The sequence below is a fragment of the Centroberyx affinis genome, unplaced genomic scaffold (genome assembly GCF_046629955.1).
Source record: "Centroberyx affinis isolate AG114_WGS23_722 - 3 ecotype Tasmania unplaced genomic scaffold, CSIRO-AGI_Caff_v1 ptg001251l_1, whole genome shotgun sequence".
Classification (NCBI taxonomy): Eukaryota; Metazoa; Chordata; class Actinopteri; order Beryciformes; family Berycidae; genus Centroberyx; species Centroberyx affinis.
The window spans coordinates 56,612-78,675 of NW_027279762.1; the positions used below are offsets into that span (position 1 = coordinate 56,612).

At 42.1% G+C, this 22,064-nt stretch overlaps 1 protein-coding gene across 1 annotated transcript in view; it reads right to left on the reverse strand.

Moving 5' to 3' along the window:
* Positions 1 to 12,621: 12,621 nt before the first annotated feature.
* Positions 12,622 to 22,064, reverse strand: part of LOC139648731 (hepatocyte growth factor receptor-like) — a 51,079-nt gene continuing 41,636 nt past the window's right edge. The window contains exons 15-19 of the mRNA XM_071524946.1: positions 19,662 to 19,843; positions 19,279 to 19,388; positions 17,800 to 17,965; positions 16,500 to 16,636; positions 12,622 to 13,498 (exon numbers count right to left, since the gene is read on the reverse strand). Of these exons, the coding sequence (XP_071381047.1) occupies positions 13,177 to 13,498; positions 16,500 to 16,636; positions 17,800 to 17,965; positions 19,279 to 19,388; positions 19,662 to 19,843 (917 nt within the window). The 3' untranslated portion in view covers positions 12,622 to 13,176. The remainder of the gene's footprint in view (positions 13,499 to 16,499; positions 16,637 to 17,799; positions 17,966 to 19,278; positions 19,389 to 19,661; positions 19,844 to 22,064) is intronic.

Genomic DNA, 22,064 nt, shown 5'->3' on the forward strand with positions numbered 1-22,064 from the left:
TTCCTCAATGCCTTGCCCTTTCAAATTCCCTCCAAGACTGTAATTTATCCCTCCTTTGAAAAGACTGAGTTCATGTCATGCCAACGCCGCAGCTCTGTTTGTTTAGGTGGGGTCATCTGAGTGCTCATTTTGCCACTGCATTATTCTGCTATTACAGGGCCGCGGCGGTGAGGGAAGCGATGATAGTAATCCATGTCTCATCACAAGGCTGAGGCTGTTCGTCTGTCCTCCACCTTCTGTTTCATCCATGACCCTTCTTTGGATGGAGGATAGGGAAAAGAGAGAGAGGGAGAAAGAGAGAGAGAGAGAGAGAGAGTCGTGGTCTTCTAATCCACACTATCATTATCTATCAGTTTCTATGGGCATTCAGTTTGACTCCATTATATTTTCCACCTCAAACTAAAATATCAGATTTTTCTATCACATTTTCAATGTTTTCAGTGCCATTGCTGCTTTGTTTATTGCATCTGTTTTCCACTGATGTCTCTTTCAACCATTTCAGACAAAATGTGATTCCTATTAAATCCAGGTCTCATGGTAATTTCGACACATTTTGTTGAAATTTTGACATGCTTTATATGGCCTGTATTGTTCAAAATCGTGACTTTCTTCCCTAATGAAAGCCATGTAAGCCAAAATGCATTGGTTAATCAATTACAGTTTCACTGAGCGCAAACTTTCACCTAGTGGAGCTGGATTTTTTTTTCTTTTGTCCAGTTCACTTGTTAGCACCTTGGAAGAACTAGGAGGTTGTGAAAGACTTTGTTTATCTTTTTGCTGGTTGCTTTGGCCCAGTTTGTCTTTTTTCAGCTCGTTCAGGCAGATGTCTTGGCAGCCATGCTTTGGTTACTGAATGCTGCTGGTGCAAAACAGTAACATAAGCACACCGGCAGCCATCAGCACTGTTCTTTATCTCCACCTTAGTGAGGCCCACCCTCAGCCCAAGTGGGTGAATAATTGTGCCGTTTCAGATTGGGGATGAGGCATGTCGGAGGATCAAAACGGGGGATTGTAAAGCCCTGTAATCTGCCCAGAAGTTGAAAGTATTCTGCCATTGTGTCGACACTGGAGCTACTCATCACCTCTGGGGACCAAGGAGTCCATTCAGAATTCAGTTTCTCTGCATGTGAAAAGGGTCCGCTGTGTGACTCACCCCCAGCCACTGGTTAGTCACCTCAGATACTCATTACACTGCCCCCATTTATAGACAATAATCACCCAGGAGACTCAAAAGACACTAAAACGTTGAGATATTAAAGATACAGCATGATAAAGTGTTCAGATAAAAAAAAAGGAGCACATTCTTTGTGTTGAAGTATCATTTTGGTTATGCCATGCTGAGCGATTGTGTCTCTATCTGATCTCCACCCATCGGAGTATCAGTGTGAGAAATGCCTCCTTGGCAGTGTATCAAAGTCTACAGAGGCAGCGCCATGAGGACGACTGAGACTGTGTTTCCACACCTCATGACAGTATCTGCTGCGGTCTGCTTTGTGCCAGCTCAATAGCTGCTGTGTTGAAATGTGGGAAGCTGCAGCAGAGATAGATGGAGGTTTGTTCTGTTCTGTAGATCTAGAGCAATGTAGGGCTGCAACTAACGATTATTTTCATTGTCGATTAATCTGTTGATTATTTTCTCGATTAATCGATTCATTGTTTGGTCTATAAAATGTCAGAAAATGGTGAAAAATGTCGATCAGTATTTCCCAAAGCCCAAGATGACGTCCTCAAATGTCTTGTTTTGTCCACAACCCAAAGATATTCAGTTTACTGTCACAGAGGAGTAAAGAAATCAGAAAATATTCACATTTAAGAAGCTGGAATCAGAGAATTTTGACTTATTTTTCTTAAAAAATTACTCAAACCGATTAATCGATTATCAAAATAGTTGGCGATTAATTTAATAGTTGACAACTGATCGATTAATTGATTAATCGATTAATCGTTGCAGCTCTAAAGCAATGGTTCTCAACCTGGGGGTAGGAACCCCTGGGTGGGGTCAGGAGATGATTTTGGCAGGTTGTGAGATGATTAATGGAATCATAAAAAATATGTTTCCCATATTTTTTATGCTGCTGTTGGGAAATTGTTGTTGTTGTTGAAAATGTATGATCATGTTTTTAATTGTTGTGATAAATAATACATTTTTTCATGTGAAATAATGAATACCAACAGCCTCATAGCATTTCCCCAATGAGTAATAAAGTAAAATAGCTTGCAAAGGGAAAATTAAAAAAAATCTTACTTGGTTCACCATGCCACAAGTTTCTACAACAAGGTATAAAAAAGGTGCAAATAGGCATGGATTCATTTCTGCCTCATGCAATTAGACTCTACAGTAAGTGTTTGAGAAATTAAATGCACTTTTCAGCACTTTAACTGTAAACTGAGTAGTGTTGGTGGTAGGTGGGGGTTCTCTTTGGTTCGTGACCTTTAGGAGTTTTAGTTCTTTATTTATTGTCTTTCTCTCTGTGTGTAATTTTATTGTGTCTATAAAACCGTGGATGCTGCTGTCACCCTTTCTTCTAAAAAAACACTTGAACTTGAACTTGTTTTTGGGGGTCATGAGCTGAAAAGGTTGAGACCCACTGGTCTAAGGAAGCCCCTCCCCCAGCCCCCCCCAGCCCCATGGCCTTCTGGGACCTTGGTGCCCCCACCAGCCACAGATATGGGCTTTCATCACCAGCCTGGCTGTGACCGCACTCCCATGGAATTCCTCGGTACACCAACCCTCCCTGCGCTGATTATTGGACCTTTCACAGCGATTAGATTCTTGTGTGAGAGATTGCGGAGTTATTCTGGCGAGGAAGGGTCAAACCACACTACTAAATCGACTAGAGCAGTGGTTCTCAACGTGGGGTCCGGGGACCACCAGGGGTCCTTGAGGGGGTTCCAGGGGGTCCCCAGCAAATTCATGAATTATTAAACTTCACCATTATTTCATTTACAAGAACACAGTTAGAGAATGTAGAAGAATGACTGTTTTGATCATAGTTTCTCTGTTATCTCTCTACTTACGATACAGATAGTCATGGAATTCCCTTGTTACCAACAAACATTAATTCCTTCACATAGTTTACTGACCCTCACTCTGTGATGGAGGCTCTGGGTACGGGAGCTGAACACGCAGCAACCCAGTTCCTCTGTCCAGGCACTGACTCACACACACACACACACACACACACACCTAGACTGATATTCATCTTGATGCTTTGGCAATATTGTCTGTGAACTTTCATGCCAATAAAGCACATTGAATTGAATTGAATTGAATTGAATTCTGGACAAAATCATATCTAGCAATAAAAATATTCTCAGATTTGGGTCCGAGAGACAAAATCTCATCGACTGGGGGTCCGTGGCCCTAATGTGGACTACATTAGGGGTCCTTGATATGAAAAAGGTTGAGAATCACTGGACTAGAGATTCGGTTTTTAGCTGATTAGTTAAAACTTTTCAGCATCTTAGAAGCAGTGATGCAGTTGATGCTCCTAAACGCCGCCTGAGTTGAAAAATGTATTAGGTTTCACTTGGAAATAAAACCCTTTTATGTGGTGTTTTTTATTTTTTTATTTTCAACGTCTCTCCTCGGCTGTAACTGAGTAAGTAGCTTCCCACCCTCAGAGTTCAAAATGGCCACCATGGGAATAAGGTCAATAGACTCGACTCTTGACAGATTGGAGCGGATCTCTTCTGCCCTACAGCCAGTGTTCCTGGTCTGACAAAGGGATATTCTCTTTATTTGTGCCAGACTGTTGCATTCAGATGTGTGTGTGTGTGTGTGTGTTTGTGTGTGTGTGTGCATGTGTGTGCCAGTTTGAGCCCTTGAATAGAGCTGTTCCCAGATGCATGGTCAACAGAGGCCCATACCGAGTGTTTATGGCAGGGGATGGAGGGGGGTGGGGTGTGTGTGGGGCGGGGGGTACAGGAGTGTAAATGGCAGCCAGACTTCTGCCGTCACAGCAGATGGAAAAACAAACTTTATTCAACTCGTGTTCGGGGTTCTACTGTACTTCTGGCTGACCTTGGAGGAGATTGGGTGCTGGAATGAACATCCTTGGCCAAAAGCCTGCAGGTCTGAATTTAAGATGCGCTCCCCGAAAAGTACCTGGACCACATGTTGAATTATGGATTTAGGCCTCGCTCATACATCTCGCATCTCCCTGCCAAATGTGGAAAATGTGAGAAGTAGATCTGAGTTGTTGCAGACAGGTCGGCCTTTGAAAAATAGTATCTAACAAGGTATGAAGAGTTTTGTTCCAAAGTGAAATTTGCACCATTTGGAACGGCTGCGATACCTCCACTTACAAAATGATTCATAGCAAAAGGAGAGAAACAAATCGTGGGTTGATTTAAAAGAGAGTGGTGAACTCAAGTCCCACATTATAACACTGGAAAAGCCTGGATCTTCTTCAATTTAGAGATATTGAACGATGAAGTCCATGTGGAATAAGTAAAATGCACCACCAAACAGAAATGCAGTACATCATCAGCTTTTTAACAGTGCAGTGTTTTAGGGTGAATTTCTCCTGGAACAGCGATAGATAGACAATCACATTCATACTTATGAGTAATGCAGACTAGAGCTGAGCAATTGAAATCGCAATATGAACTTCTGCAATTTCCAAATCGCAAAGGCTGCAATCAATTGCTTAAGAGAGAGAGTTTCGTCCAAACTGGATTTCTGAACAAGGTGTTTCAGAGCTGCAGGTGATCTTTGGTTCATGAATCAAGTACAATATTGATGAAAACAAAATCACTTTTCTTTAAACAACTTCAAAGTTCTAAAAAAATGCACGACAAGAAAAACTTGAGAAATGTTGCATTTGCATTATTCTGTCAAATCATCGCAATTCGATTTTTTTTGTCAATATCTCTCAGCCCTAATTTAGCATCTCAATCCACCTGCCTTGCATGTCCTTTGCAATGTGGGATGAAAACAGAGGAAACAGAGGAAGGACCAGGGATTGAACCTGGCTGGGTGCTTCTGGCTGTGAGGTGACAGAGCTGCTCACTGTGCCTCCCTGATGCCTTATACAGCCAGCCAGTTTTTATAAGTGGGCCTATAGCTGCAGAAACAATGCAGTATCAACAGGGGGCATCAACAGCCAAAAAAACACACAAGCTCCTCAGCACCGGTGTTAAAGTTTCATCCGTATCCAGATTCAGCAGCCACCCAACCATGATCATATCTGATTAGGTTCCAAATGGAAGCAGCCAAGGTATTCCAGCTATGTGTGTGTGTGTGTGTGTGTGTGTGTGTGTGTGTGTTGGGGGGGGGGTTAATGGGCATGGAGGGTTTCTTTACTGTCCGGTGCCATCTCCCTCCCTGGTTTCTCTCTGCCCAAAACTCATCTCATTGGAGGCTTAATGAGTTGACTCAGCGGGTCAGAATGCTACTGACTGGTTTTGGTCGGGTTTCTTTATCATGATAAATGTGTGAGTTTGTGTGTGTGTGTGTGTGTGTGTGTGTGTGTGTGTGTGTTTGTGTGCACTTGCATGTGTTTGTGTGTGTGCTTGTACAGTATATGTGTGTGTATGTGTGATGTGTGTGTATCCACATCTCTGTCTGTTTGTGTGTGTGTTTGCATGTGTGTGTGCTTGAGAATGTACGACTGTGTGTGTGTGTGTCAGTGTGCATGTGTGTGCCCATGGGCATCCGTGTGTGTGTGTGTGTGTGTGTGTGTGTGTGTGTGTGTGTGTGTGTGTGTGTGTGTGTGTGTGTGTGTGTGTGTGTGTGTTTGTTAGGGTCCAGCAGTTTGACATGCATACTGATGCTGCTGACTCACCTGGTGACTCCCGTAGGAAAACCTGCTGCTCATCTGTGAGTTTTACTCAGTGCCCACCAAAACTCACACCTGTTTCTTTGAACATGTGTGTGGTCATGTTTTCAGGTGTGTATCGAGAGAGAGAGAGAGAGAGAGAGAGAGAGAGAGAGAAGAATAAAAGCATGTTGGCTTTAGAGGTGATTAGGGACAGGGAGTGGAGATGATGACTCAGTGTTGGGGGTAATGTGTTACTTCATAACATGTTACAGTACTCAGATTAGATTACTTTTTGTGACAACTAGTAACTTATGCATTCGTTTTTCAATTCACATTATCCGATATTAGTTACTTTTTCAAATTTGAATGTCGTTACTTGTATTTTTCTTTCATATTGTTTCATTTGTTGTTAGCACAAATTTTAAATAAAAATAGAAAAAAGTAAAAAAAATCCTGTGGAATTTTGAGCAGACAGCATATTGAAAAAAAAAAAGATATAAATGAGACTGGTTTATGGTTTTAGATGCATTTTAAAGGTCCCATATTATTACATTTAACCACTCAAGCAAAATCTAATTCTTACAATGTCTTTGAACATCTTTGATCATGTGTAAGACGATATATGTGTATACTGAGGAAAATATAAATTCCACTAACACACTTGGCAGTACATAGCCACATACCCACATACCATAGCATATTGCTATGGCATGTGGGTATGTGGTATGTGGGTAACACAAAAGTATTCTCACCAGTTATTTTTACAAAAGAGTAATTTTGTAAAGTAACTAGTTAAATGTAACTTACCCCAATACTGTTTGCTTTGCAACCATAGTGCACATTACATACACACTTAAGCCTTCTCTGTGGCCAAACACTATTTGAGACTCATTATAAATAGTGACCAACGCTGAGATTCCCAGCAGTAAAGGAGGCAGCAGAGAGACAGAGTGAGAGTGAAGGAGATGAAAGACAAAACAAGCCTGGCCTGGCAGAGGAGAGAGAGAGTGAGGCACAAAGACAGACATGCCTCAGTCTCATTGAGGCTTAGAATGGATTTCACTGGACTCATTTGAGTCTTCATCCTGTGTAAACAGCAGAAGTTTGCCCAGAGGTGGTGTAGTGGTTTAGATCCCCGTATCCCTGCTGGCCTGGGGTCAAATCCCCCACAGCCTTCTCTCCTGTATCTCCACATCACTCTGTTTCAGCCTTCCTGCCGTCTCAGTCACAGGGAATCTGTAGTTTTCAGAAAGCCAAATGTAAGATTTTTGAAGATCTTTTTAATGCTACCTGGAATTGAATTAAAATCAAAATAAAGAAACAGAGCTGGCAACATCAGCCAATTTCTGATTCAACACAGCTACTGAAAGTTCTAAAACAATAAATGGTCAGAATAATAAAATGGAAATTAATTATCATGAAGTCCAGTTGGGTTTAGTAAAGGATAAGATGCATATTTTACTACTAAGCCTGTTCTGTATTCATCTAAGTCAAAGATCATCCCATCATTGCATGGTGGAAAAAATAAGACCTGCAATGATTGTATTTAAGACGCGTTAATACTAGAAATATATTTTTAAGACTTGTCGAGGCCCTGCGGTTACTATGAAGAAAGATAAAATACTTAAGGGAGTGGAATGCCCTCTTTCTCTTTATTAAAAAACGCAAAAAATACCACAGCAGATTCCTTGACTCACCTTATCACAGGAGCCACAGTAGGACACACCTTTTATATCGCTGCAGGCGGTGAAAAGTCACATATCGGCAAAAAGTATATTATTTCTCAGGAATGAAGATTTTGTTTTCTGTTTGGCTTTACTGAAGAGGATCAACATGTTGGAATTGATTTTTCCATCGGCCTTTCAATCCTTCCACCACCTGCTGTTTTCCTCTGAAAGCTTTAGCTCCGTTTGCTCTGGAAGAACAGAAGCTCTTCCTGTTTTGTGCCGTAAAGCAGTGGCTCTCAACGTGGGGTCCGGGGACCACCAGGGGTCCTTGAAGGGGTTCCGGGGGTCCCCAGGAAATTGATGAATTGTTAAACATCACCATTATTCCATTTTCGATAAGTTAACACAGTTAGAGAATGTAGAAGAATGATTAATTTGATCATAGTTTCACAGATAGTCATGGGATTCCGGACAAAATCATATCTAACAATAAAAATACTCTTAGATTTGGGTCCGAGAGACAAAATCTCATCAAATGGGGGTCTGTGGCCCTACTGTGGACTAAATTAGGGGTCCTTGATATGAAAAAGGTTGAGAATCACTGCCATAAAGCGATCCAGCAGATTTCCCTCCAAGTCCCAACAGGTAGAGAAACAACGGAAAATACAGAGTAGAGGTTGACAGGCTTCTCAGCAATGGTTTTGTTTGTTTACAGTAATTATACTAATGTCTCAAAAGTAATGTTATAATGATTCATTGGTGTTAAAATGCAACGCAAAGCACTTTTAAAATCGCTTTCACAACAGTTGCAGAGGGACAATGAAAACAGGGCCACCCAGGCAGAGAGTAACTGTTTATTAACACAGTTTAAAAGCCTGAGCGCTCTGCTGTCCATCTACATCAGTGGTGGTTCTCAACGAGGGGTCCGGGGACCACCAGGGGTCCTTGATGGGGTTCCAGGGGGTCCCCAGCAAATTGATGAATTGTTAAACTTCACCATTATTTCATTTAAGTAGAAATAATGGTGAAGTTATGTAGAAGAATGACTGTTTTGATCATAGTTTCTCTGTTATCTCTCTACCTACAATACAGATAGTCATGGAATTCTGGACAAAATCATATCTAGCAATAAAAGATATCGTCAGATTTGGGTCCGAGAGACAAAATCTCAACAAATGGGGGTCCGCGGCCCTAATGTGGACTAAATTAGGGGTCTTTCATATCAAAAAGGTTGAGAATCACTGATCTACATGAGACTCTTCAGCTTGTGTAAGTGAGGCCCTGTGTAGTATGGTAGCAAAAACCTCCCGGGTCGCCAAGCAACTCTGCGAGGACAACATGTGCTGAAAGCCACGGTCACAGCTCCGCCAGCCAGCCAGGCAGAGGGAGGGAGGGAGAAAGTCTAGACGACAAAACCTCGGGGTCGAAAGAGGAGAGGGGAACGCGAGGTGAGGGGTCGGAGGTCAGCGCCCGCCCCCCCGACGGGAACAAAGAGGGGTGAAGCGGCGCGAACAAACACAAAAGGCGAGGTCTGTGTACTCCAAATGTTGTGCAAACACGGAGCGTGTCGGCCTTAGTCAAACACTACTGACCTTTCTTTATCTAAATAATGATTGTTCTTTACCGCATAATGACCTTTCACGTCTCGTACTGAATATTCAAACTAGGGCTGCAACTAACGATTATTTTCATTGTCGATTAATCTGTCGATTATTTTCTCGATTAATCGATTAGTTGTTTGGTCTATAAAATGTCAGAAAATGGTGAAAAATGTTGATCAGTGTTTCCCAAAGCCCAAGATGACGTCCTCAAATGTCTTGTTTTGTCCACAACCCAAAGATATTCAGTTTACTGTCATAGAGGAGTAAAGAAACCAGAAAATATTCACATTTAAGAAGCTGGAATCAGAGAATTTTGACTTATTTTTCTTAAAAAATTACTCAAACCGATTAATCGATGATCAAAATAGTTGGCGACTAATTTAATAGTTGACAACTAATCGATTAATCGATTAATCGTTGCAGCTCTAATTCAAACTTATTTATAGATTTGCATCTCTTTTAGCTAGACGACTTATACTGCTTAAATGGAAGGACAAATTCTCTTTAAGCTATGGATTAAAGACCTTATGCATCATTTGAGATTGGATAAAATTTGCTACTCTACAAGAGGGTGTGTTCAGAAGTTTTATGCTATATGGCAACCATTTTTAACCTATATAGAAAAAACAGACACCACTGATATTGCAGTTTTGTAATACTGACCCCATATTATATATAGTTTACTTGTTTATTATTTGTAACTTTTAAATTTTATTTTATTTTTGTTATGTTTTTCTTACCACTCATTATTTATTATTTATTTATTTATTTTTATCGTTTATTGTATCTTTTAATTTTATTTAATTTTTTGTATCTCACCTACGATTCTTGTCACATTGACTTTATTTATATGTACATGTCATTGTTTGTGAAATATATTCTATTTGATTACTAAATGGTACAATAGGGATGGGGCTCTGTTGGAGCAGAAACATGGGGGGGGGGGGATATATTGTGTTTATCCAGCTGTATCTGTGATTTATTGCATTTTGTATGACTTTAAATACCAATAAAAAGACCTTGAGCAAAAAAAAAAAAAAGAATATCCAAACATTCAACAGTTTTCCAAAACTTACTCCAGTGTGTCGTTACACCTCAATTCTGAAACTCAGGCCTGGCAGCTACACATCAGTTGCACAATCCCTCTCCCTCACCATATGGAAACTATGAGACGGGAATAAACCCGGCCTATTCAAGCAGGTAGTAATTTCAACAATGGGTACTTGTAATTACAATTCTATACAACCCTGTTTTATCTCTGCCTCACGGACAGGTTTGTCCAATAAAACACATTAACATCCATTATTACGGGTGTTTGCCTTGTAAAACAAAGGATCTGTAAAAACAGGAATGAACTGTGCGGAGATACTCTGATAGTATAGCTTTATTACACTGAGAAAGTCAATCTGACATTACATAGGAACATGTACCTTCAGGATTTTTTTTTATATAGACAACAAAATTGTAGATACACACACACACACACACACATACACACACACACACACACACAGAACAGACAGTGATAAGCACAGGCGAAGTGGTGGAGTTTACATTTAGAGAATCACACGGTGAAAACGGCAAACGGTCTTTTGGAGTTGGGGGGGTGGTGAGGCGGCGTCAGCTCCAGTTTGTTCAACTCTACGTTATTTAATGTTTTGTACTATGATGTACCAGCAACAATCATAAGGTATATGAGCACACACACATTTATCAGTGAAACGCACGGCATCGCTCGCCGCAGACAGACCCACAGAGATGCAATCCCTTATCCTTATTTACAAAATGGCAGTGGTTCGAGTCGGAAACAAAGGATCGATTAAGTGGCTTTGTTCGTGGTACGTGGCACTATTTGCTCGGCTATTGGTCTTTCCATTGGACCAGTTTTAACCAGAGGCTCATCGTCAATACAAAAATATAGTACAGCAATTTTCTTGTCATAGCAAACATTCATACCTGTCCGTCAATGGCCCGGGCGCATCAGCAGCCATTCAAAACACAAAAAACAAAAGAATCTGCTACACAGAGCAAAGGCAAAACAGGGCATTGTTTTAACATTGAAATGTTTCTTCATAATGACTACACAGCGTCATAAAACATACAGTGATATATAGCTGTCACTGACAGTCACCATAATAACATGTTGAGGGTTTGGAGCCAGATGGGTATAAGAGACCTTTTGGGCAAACATGAGCTGTATAGATCATTTTAAAGGAATAGTTCACCCAAACATGAAAATTCTGTCATCATCTCCTCCCCCTCATGCCAGTTGAAACACAGGTGAAGTTTGTCCATATAACACACAGGGAGGCTGCAGCACAACTCCATAGCAGCCTTCTCCAAAACAACTGAAGTCAGTGGGGACCAGTTCTTCAGAGTTCCAAAAAGACCTACAGTATATTTACACCATCATTTAGTGCAAATCTGAACTACAGCTGATTGATTTGCAACAAATAATGGTGTATAGGTCTTTCTATTCACAGTGTGATTGTTTGGCTGTTTTTGTTTTGGAGCTCTAAAGAACAGGTCCCCATTGACTTCAGTTGTTTTGGAGAAGGCTGCTACCAAGATGTGCTGCAGCCTCCCTGTGTGTTATATGGACTAACAAATTTCACCTGTGTTTCATTTGGCATGAGGGTGAGTAGATGATGACAGGATTTTCATTTTTGGGTGAACTATTCCTTTAATGAAATCTGTCTGGGACAACAAGCTCTTTGCTGATATCTTGACTGAAAATGATTTAATCAACAAAGTTTTGACCAACTAAACTGGACAATAATGAGATGAGAATATGTGTGTTTGCCCTCCAGTTAAATCAAAGCCTACTTAAACCCCTCAGGCTGCAAGCTTTGTGTACTTTTACCAGGTAAGACAAGTACAGCATGTTCTTTTTTTTAATAAAATGCGAGTTATGCAAAACTGACAAAGATCTGACATAAGCAACTTGGACCAGTCATCAACCCACAAAAATCCAAGACATGGTTCCCATTTGTTCCCCTTCTTCTTTCCAAACAGCTTTCAAGTGTATGCATGTTGTCAGACTTGTACTGTTTTGACATGCACTATGTCGACATTATGACGGGACGTTTCAGGCTAAAGTGTTCCCAAAAAAAAAAAACAAAAAAAAACGAAAAGAAAAGAAAGAAAAAAAAGAAAAGACGCTCCTAACCCTTTTCACTGGGAAACATCTGGGGATTCCACACAGGTGAGTCACGGCGAGGCAGCGGGACGTTTTTTTTTTTTTTTTTTTTTTTCAAAGCACATCAAAAGCTAATCGTCGAAAGATAATTATACACATAAAGTATCCAGTGAACTGCACGCAGGCAGCGGGTCTTTTCACCCCCCCCCATCACCTGCCAGCGAGGAACCCCCCCCCCCCCCCCCTACCGTGCCTCGGCTTACTCACCTGGGGCCATCGAAATCTAGCTTAATAACAAAAGCAGGCTTCATTCAGTCTGTGAGTGCAGGGGCGGGACATGCGAGGGTGGCATTCAGCGGCGGGTCGGGTGCGGAGGTGTGACTTGTGTGATTTTTGTTTCCGCTCTTCACACAATACACGGCCATTTTGTCGATCCACACATTCACATTAACGTCGCCGGATCCGCGTTGTCGAAGCACACGCCACCCAGAAGAAGAGCGGAAATGTGAAACATAAATCTCCGCTGCAAAAAAAAAAAAAAACACGATGTGGGTGCAGCGGTCTTTTGAGATGTCGGGGTGTCGGATGAGCCGCATTGTGCTTCTGAGACGGAAATCTTTTTTTTGAGGAGGCGTTCCCTGTGCCTTGTAATTGTCTTGTAGGAGACACAGGAGGGGGGTCGATGAGAGGTCAAAGGTCGGCGGTGCGTCTCTTTTTCGAAGCGGAGGGTGAAGTCGATAAGGTCGGCCCCTATAGTTTCACGGAGGCCCCCGGTCATTCGGTGATGCTCGAGAAGGTCAAAAGGTCGGTCTATGTACATTGAGTCGACAGTTAGTGTTCCCAAAACGGTCTCGTTTTTCCTCAGCATACAACGTCCAGTGTTTGGCAAGTACATACAGTAGTCCCCCCCCCCCCCGCCCGCCGAGTCTTCATCACCTCACCTTCATCTTCTCTCTCTCTGAGTCTTTTTTCCTCCTCCTCCTCCCCTTTTTGGTTTTGCCCTCTCAGGTGCAGCAGTCTAGCTCCAGGCGGCCGATGTGCGAGGGGGAGGGCAGGGAGGTGGAGGTGGAGGGGACCGAGGAGGAGGAGGAGGAGGAGGAGGAAGAGGAGGAGGAGGAGGTGGAGGTGGAGGTGAGGAGGGGGGAGTAGGGGCTCATCTTGTCGATGTTGACGTAGGTGGTGTTGAGCAGGACGTAGTGCGTGTTGAGCAGGACGTAGTGCTCGCCGCTGAAGCTGGAGAAGATGGCGGAGATGCGTGACACCAGCTCCGAGAAGGAGGGCCGCCGCTCCGGCTTGGGATGCCAGCACTCCACCATCACCGTGTAGCTGGAGGAGGAGGAGGAGGAGGAGGAGAAGAGAGGAGTCAGGACAGAGACAGACATCACCACTTAGACCCATATATCATCTATATATCATCCACTTCTGTACCAAGAATACTTCAGTCAGGACAGGAGATAATGAAGATGAAGATAATGTTAAGATAAATCATTTTTCTCAGTTTCACTCTGTCTTGCTCTTATGCAGTTACTGCCCTCTGACTTAGATAATAATAATTACATATAGATTGCTGCTTCGGCAATAATGTTTCAGTCACACCAACTTGCATGTAGGCAAAATTAGCTTGAACGGATTACTATGAATCACATATTAAGTCTTTCATTACAAAATTAGATTTCTAAAATTTATCATGTGACAAAATGAATGCTGGCATGAAATTCACAAACTATCATTGAAAATACTTACTGACTTACACCTTTGCTTAGCAAATAGTAAATATTGAAATAATGAGTAATGTCGTGATAGTTTATTGTTTTAAAAATGGATATGGAATGAAATCCTTCAGGAATATTAAAACGTCACAAAACAAAACATTCACCAATTACCTTTTCAATAAACTGTGGTATGCAAACTGAAAAAGACTGAAAAAAATAAGTCTATTTTCAATTTTAAACGGCGGATGTTTTGAAAACTAATTTTCTAAAAACTCTGTGTTGAAGGTTTGTGGTTTTTCGTTGAGGGTGTTGTGTACTTTCTGGTGGAGCACAACACACTCTACTCATCTCATCTCAACCCATATATTTATATTTTATAGCCTGGCTGATCCCAGGGATACAGATTGGCTGTTGGCTCAATAATGTTCCAAATGAGCTTGTATGATCCTTTGTCTGGAAGCTGGGATAAATAGCTTGAGTTCATTTTCTGTGTTAGGTCCATTTTCATTTATTTCCTTTAATTTTATGTAATGCGTTTAGTTTTTGTTTTGCTGTTTTCTTCCTTGTAGAGTTCCATTGTCATTTAGTTTCTGTTGTTCTGAATTCCTCAATTCTGCTGTCAAATTTCTGTTCAGTTCAGAGGTGAGATGGTTGGGTTTTTTTAAAAACATTTTTCTTCTCTGCTCTTTCTGTGTTTTAGTGTTTTATTTGTGAAAAAAAAACGACCTGTAAACTCTTAACCGCCCCTTGAACCTGACAACCTGTCTGAACTGATTGGAGTGGAGCGATAGTAGAGACAACTTGAGGTTTTCAACTTTATCAGAATGCTACACATCCATTTTTAGAAAAACAATATTACTTAACTATTGAAATTGATCACTCAGTAGGTCAAAATATAGATGATTCTATTCTCATTCAAGATGAGTTTCATGTCAGCAATCATTCTGTTAACAGCAGGCATCATCTGTTCTCATTTTGCAGCAAAACTCTTTGCTTTGCCTTGTCAGAGTTTGACTTCTCTAATATTGCCTTAACAGCCCATATCAGTGTTTAAATGAAGAAGAATTCCCCAGTAGGCTACCACACGTTCAAGGTGTCTGCAATCACCGAAAAACCCTGTGAATGATCAGGAGTGAAGAATTAAGGGAATGTTTGCCGAGGTGAATCACCTCCGCTCGCCCTGTTGTCTGTTTAATTTACAGTTTGGGAAGCAGGGCCTCAGCTTCCTGCTCCCTCTGACTCAGATACTACAGAGATGCACTATAATACTGCATGATAGCATGAGCTCAGACCTGCCGTTTGTTTTGAACTTGGAGTGCCAGTTGGGCGGGGTTTACTGCATCAGGACAGTCAGATAGTGCGTGTGTGTGTGTACTACACTGACTTTGAAATACTTTCCTATGGTTATCTTAAAAGAGATAATCCACAACATTTCCATATAAATAAACGCCCATTGTGCTACTCTTAGTTACCGACTGATATAACACAAAAGTGATTTGTTCAGCTTTGAATTTGCTTGACTCACTGATGCCCAATCAATATGAGAGGAGTGGGCGGTGTCAGCTTATCACAGTATTTTATCAACAGGATAACCAAAGCTTTCTTTTGGTTGTGACTCAAGTTAAACATGGCTAGTTAGTAATGAATGCAGGTCAAAAGTAAGCCACTAGCATAATGTACGCTCAAATCATTACATCATTTCCGGTTTCCATAGAGTGTAAAGTGATTTTTCTTGGCCAATCCTGGTGTGACCAGGCCCAAATAAAAAAGCGTCACTTACAGAAACTCGCTAACAGAAAATCCAAGCTCCGCCCACACTGTTTGATTGACAGGTGATCTCTTGGAAGTGCAGTGCAGAAACACCACAGCAATGAGTGCTGAGCACCAAAAATGTCACCAAAAAAACACAAAAAACCCAACAACAAACAAACAAAAAAAACCCCAAAACACTAGGAATTTTGATTCAGATTCAGATTACCACTTTAACATTGCAACACTTGTTGTCCTGTGTGGTAAACTCCACCCACCTGGCACCGAGGCAGGCTAAAACAAACTGCTTGACCCAGATCTGTATGAGATGTCAGGCTGGACTGAAGAGCTGTGAGTGTGTTCAGGATGCACGGCTCTGACAGAGGATTTGGAGCTTATAGTGGATGAAGGATTTTTATTTATGCTCTCCACTGCTAATACAGCTCTTCCTCACTGCTCTCTCCTGGTTTCAGCCCCACAAGCTGGAAGAGAGAGACTCCTTCTCCATGGCTTAATGGGTCTCTCTCTCTCTCTCTCTCTTTTTTTTTTTCTGTTTCTCCTAGTGTCAGTCGACCATTGAGGGCCTCTCTCTCTCTCTCTCCCTCTCTCTCTCTCCATACTGTATTTAAGTGTAGCTCTATCAACAGTACCAAGTGTTCATGCCAAGTAGACTCAGTGAGCCGTGGCTCTCTGCTAGACAAGGTGAAGGACAGGGGAAAAGGTGTGTGTGTGTGTGTGTGTGTGTGTGTGTGTGTGTAAATGAAACCTCCTGTCCTCACACTGAATCAAGGAGGTTTGGTTTGATCTCAAGTGTGTCTTTGTGTGTGTGTGTGTGTGTGTGTGTGTGTGTGTGTGTGTGTGCTCACAGTGCGTCGGGGCAGAACTCGGGCTGCAGCAGCCTCCTCCCCTGCAGCAGGAACACAGTGATGTCGAAGGAGTTCACGTCGGAGTAGGGCGGGGCTCCGCGGGTCATCAGTTCCCATAGCAACACGCCAAACGACCACTTGGAGAACACAGAGGGAACACAAACGGTCCAATCAAAAAAAATAATTCTGCCAGTGGTGGTGAGATAATTTTGACTATTTCCCATTACAAATGAACTTGTTTCAGAAAGTCTCTTAAATTGAGTGACACTATTGGGGCATGGTTTGCCCTGTTCTGACTTGTTTCAAGGCATTAACACTTCTTTAATATTCCTAAAATAACAATGTACTTGTTTGGATGGACATTTTTGCAGTGTGAGCATATTTCCCACTGTCCTCCAGTCAGAAGGAGTGTGAAAGTATTGAGTATTTATCCTCTCAGAGATAAGAGAATGATTTATAGACAGTCAGGCCTAAAAGAGGGTCTGAAAGAACATGGGCACTGCAAAAATGTTGATCTTAAGTTATCTAGTCTAGGATTGAGTCTTAAAATCTAGTTTTCTTTCAAAAACGTGAAAATCTGCCATGCCACTTGTTTCCGATGCAGTTTCACCTGTTTCAAGAATTTTCCGGAAACAAATCTACACTCACCGGCCACTATATTAGGTACACCTATCTAGTACCAGCTGGTCATCTGTTGCTATAGCCCATTTATCATAAGGGCCAACAACCTGTGTGTTCAGAGATGCCTTTCTGCACACCACTGTTGTAAAGAGCTGTTATTTGACTATTTGTGGCCTTTCTGTTAGCTTGAACAAGTCTGCCCATTCTCTGCCATCTTCTGACCTCTCTCATTAACAAGATGTTTTTGATTACTGGATGTTTTTTGTTTTTCGCACCATTCTCTGTAAACTCTAGAGACTGTAGTGCGTGAAAATCCCAGGAGGGCAGCAGCTGTTTCTGAGATGCTGGAACCACCATGTTTGGCACCAACAATCAGACCACAGACAAAGTCGCTTAGATCACACATTTTGCCCATTCTAATGTTTGGTCGAACAAAAAAATAAACTCCTTCACCATGTCTGCAAGCTTTATGCATTGAGTTGCTGCCACATGATTCACTATTTGGACTAGCAGGCTATTTGCATTCACAAGCAGGTGTACCTAATAAAGTGGCCGATGAGTGTATATCTAGTCAATATCTTGAAAAAAAGGCAGAAAACACCAGATCCTTCCCTTAGCGTCAGTGTTTGTGTTAGTGGACACGTGTGTGTAAGTGTGTATGTGTGAGCGATCCCCTCACCACGTCCGACTTGGGTGTGAACTTGTGTGTCTGCAGACTCTCCAGAGCCATCCACTTGACCGGCAGCTTGACTCCGCTCTTGTTGTGGACGCTGTAGTATTCTTTATCGTAGACGTCCCGGGCCAGGCCGAAGTCCGCCACCTTCACCGTGTAGCTCTCATCCAGCCTGCCGGGGAGAGGCGGGTTCATTCACAAAGATCTCTTAAAGGAGTGCAGTGAGTTTACAGGGGGGACTGGCCTGCTGGGTCAGTTTGTTTGCTCCAGCTCCCCACTTAACAGGTCAGTTAGTAAGGTAAGACCGACAGGCCAGTCCTCCAAACACATGGTGGATTCCTCTAGCTCAGTGATTCTCAATCTTTTTCATGTCATGGACCCCTAGTTTAGTCCACATTAGAGCCACGGACCCCCATTTGATGAGATACATATCATGGACCCCTAGTTTAGTCCACATTAGAGCCTTGGACCTCCATTTGATGAGATTTTGTCTCTCGGACCCAAATCTGAGAATATTTTTTTTATTATTAGATTTGATTTTGTCGAGAATTCCATGACTATCTGTATTGCAGGTAGAGAGATAACAGGGAAACTATTGTTGTTAACTTCTTGTAAATGAAATAATGGGGACCCCCTGAAATCTCCTCAAGGACCCCTGGTGGTCCCCAGACCCCACGTTGAGAACCACTGCTCTAGCTTCAGCTTTGTCAATACATGCTTTATGGAGAGCAAAACACAAAAACAAAAAAGAAAAAATCTTCTCTATTCTATTCTATTCTATTCCAGTCTTCTCTACTTAACTCTGTTTTACTCTATCCTATTCAACTCTACTCTGTTTAACTCACACTGAATCAAGGAGGTTTGCTTTGATCTTCTACTTGACTCTATTCTACTTACCTGGACTGTACTCTCCTCTACCCTAGTCTCTTGTATCCTATTCCATTCTATTCTACTTCAGTCTACTCTATTCTGCTCTATTCCACCCTACTCTGCCCTTATCTATTGTATTGTACTGTACTGTACTGTACTGTATTGTATTGTATTGTATTGTATTCTAATTAACTCTAGTTTACTCTGATCTACTGCACTTTTCTCTCTCTATAATACATCTACAGAGAGAACACTGTGAACTAGGGCCGAACAATTAATCAAAATTTTATCGAAATCGCAATATGGCCTACTGCAATTTTCAAATCGCAGGAGGCGCAATATTTGATAAAGGCGAAATGTGTGTCAAAATACCATTTTAAATTAAATATTGTTGTGCTGCAGAGATGTCCTGGCCTACACATCATATTCCACAGACTTAAGAAAACATCTTTGTTTGGTACAGATCCCCGCAAAAATCACACCATAATCATTTTAATACGTTTTTTCAATTATCATTCCCTCTAATATCGCAAATCAAATCGCAATTGCAATATCAGTCAAAATAATCGCAATTAGATATTTTTTCAAAATCGCTCAGCCCTACTGTGAACTCACATGCAGTTCCTGGCAGCCAGGTCTCGGTGGACAAACTTCTTGCTGGCCAGATACTCCATTCCTCGGGCCACCTGGAGCCCGAAGCCCATCAGGTCCTTCACCGTCGGGTTCTGCAGGACACACAGCTGTCAGAGGACTGGCACACAAAATCTTCCTATTTTGACTTATTTTCCTTTTGGACTCCCAATAAAAAGACTAGATTATTATTATTATTATCAAAATGAACCAATTCAGCCACCGGGATGCAACCATGGTATTTTCTGTTTTTCTTGCTGTATCCTATTACTAGTTGCAGCCATAACAACCCAAATTTCCCCACTGGGATCATAAAAAATATAATCTTATTGTGCATGCATGTGTCTGGTGTGTGTGTGTTGCCTTACGTGTCCCTCGTCACGGATGAAGTTGCGCAGGTCGCCGTGCTTCATGTAGGGCAGAACGACCAGCGGCGAGCCCTCCGGCGGCAGGCAGATCCCCAGCAGGGAGAGAACGTTGGGGTGGCTGAAGTCCTTCATGATGATCCCCTCCTTCAGGAACTGGGACACCTCCTCCAGGTCTGTGATGCCTGGGAGAGGGGGGGGGAAGAGGGAGGAGAAGGAGGAAGGAAGGGAGGAAGGGAGGGAGAGGATGGGAAAGGAAGGGCAAGGGAGTTAGGGAGGGAAGAGGGATGCAGGTAGAAAATGGAGGTGGAAAGGAGGGAGGATAGAGAGTGTAGAGGAGGGAGGAGGGGGGGAAACTGACTGTTATTACAAACCACACCACTGAACATGTAGAGAATCTCACTAATATTTGACTTGTGACTTTCACAATTTCCTCACAGGGATCATTTAAAGTCAAATTATAGAAGTAGATCGGATTTTTATAGTTTAGACAAGAGCATATTGTTGTTCAGATGAAAAACTGAACAATTTTAGTAATTTTCATTTTTTCACTTCAATTGAAGGATTCTCTATATAGAAGGCTCTCTATAAATTAAGAAAATTCTCCAACCTCTTGGTCTTATGAAACTCTTTCAAAACCCATGGGATGAATTAAAAAATGCTTGTATGCGATGATATTAGAGCAAGTAGAGGAGGAAGATGGAGCAGAGGAGGAAGATGGAGCAGAGGGGGGTGTGAGGTATTTCTTGGAAAGTAGATATTTCAGACTATGATGGAAGACGGGGAGTGACTTTGCTGTCCTGACCAGAGCAGAGCGGGAAGGTCATTCCATCTTTGGGGAATCAGGAGGTGACGGGATGTGAGGCTGGGTGCAGCCGGTGTGGATCACTAGCACCACCCCCCACCACCCCCCACCCCCACCCAGACCTGACCTACACCACATTCCCATTTGCCAATTGCATCACTGCCTCTGGTGTCGCCGCTCTTTAGCCCCGCTGGCTCTGCTGTAATCTGGTTAGACCTGGAGGCTCTTCAGGCCTGGAGCAAACAGCTGATTAGCCTTTCACTGAGGTTAGACCCCAAAGACTGAGGGAAATGACATTTGGTTTCAGTGCTTTGATTTGGAAAGTTAGGGAAGAGAATTACGTCATAGGACAAAAGCTAATAAGAGTAATATCTCTTTTGTTTTAGCCAAGTTGGAGGCTAGTGCTGAAAGGATTAGTTGATTAATCCATTTGTCAGTTGTCAGAAAATTAATCATTTTAGACATTTATTTAAAATTAAGAAGCATTTGGTTCCAGTTAACCCTAACCCTTTGTTTTTTTTGGTTGCTGGTCAGACTAGTAAGACATTTAAGAATCACTTTGGGCTCTGGTGGCATTGTCATTATTTTGACATTTATAGACTAAATGCAGCCCCACTGGAGTTGACTCTTGTTTCTGTATTTTCTCTATCATACATGATCAATCATAGGAGACAAAGGGATATTTGTTATATCTATTGACTGGACACTGGGGCTCTGACCTTTGATCTACAAATTGAAGCTTATTCTACTGTTGCATTACAGGTTGCACTGGAGAAGAGCATCAGCTAAAGATTTTGCAAATTGTAAAAAAAAAGGAGCTGAAAACAAACACAAAGACACTGACAGGCAGTCTTGGGGAAATCACTAAACTCAATAACGGGTTGAAATCCCGGGGGGGCCGGCACCCCCAGCGGGCCGGGCGCCTCCCGTCCCGCTGAGGACGGGGGGTTCCTCGGGGTTGTGTGGTGTGGAGCTTCCCCGCACGTCTCTCCAGCATCAATCTCCCCGGTCAAAGTGACAGGTTACACGATTAGGGAGCACCCTAATGCCATCCTCGCCATCGGACGCTCATTCATCACCATCATCCCCAGCGCTCGGCCGCAGAGCGTTCTGATGAGATGAGCTCCGTAATGCTATTGCGGCGTTGTGATATCATACAATAACTATGTGATTTAAACAGATGTAGGATGACAGTGGCTGGAATAATTACGGCTGGATGTGAATATGTTTGGACAAGAAGTAGGTTGAGTTATCCGTGACTGGGAGTGTGTGTTGAGAGCTGAGTGTGTGTTCTGAAGGACTAGCACTCTCCTCTCCATCGAACTACCATCAAAATGCCATTGAGCAAGGCACTTTAAGCTCATTTTATAGTCGAACTTAATGTAAACATAATGTAAAGCGCAAATGTGAAGTACGCAGTGGTGCTTATATTTATATTTGGTAACACTTTACAATAAGGGTCACTAAGTTAAGGGTTAGTTAATGCTTAAAGGGTTAGTTAATGCTTAGTTAATTAACAGTTAACTAATGTGTAATTTACTAATGGTGTTCATGTTAACTAAGGTATTAATTTATACATTATTTAATAGTTTATAAAGATG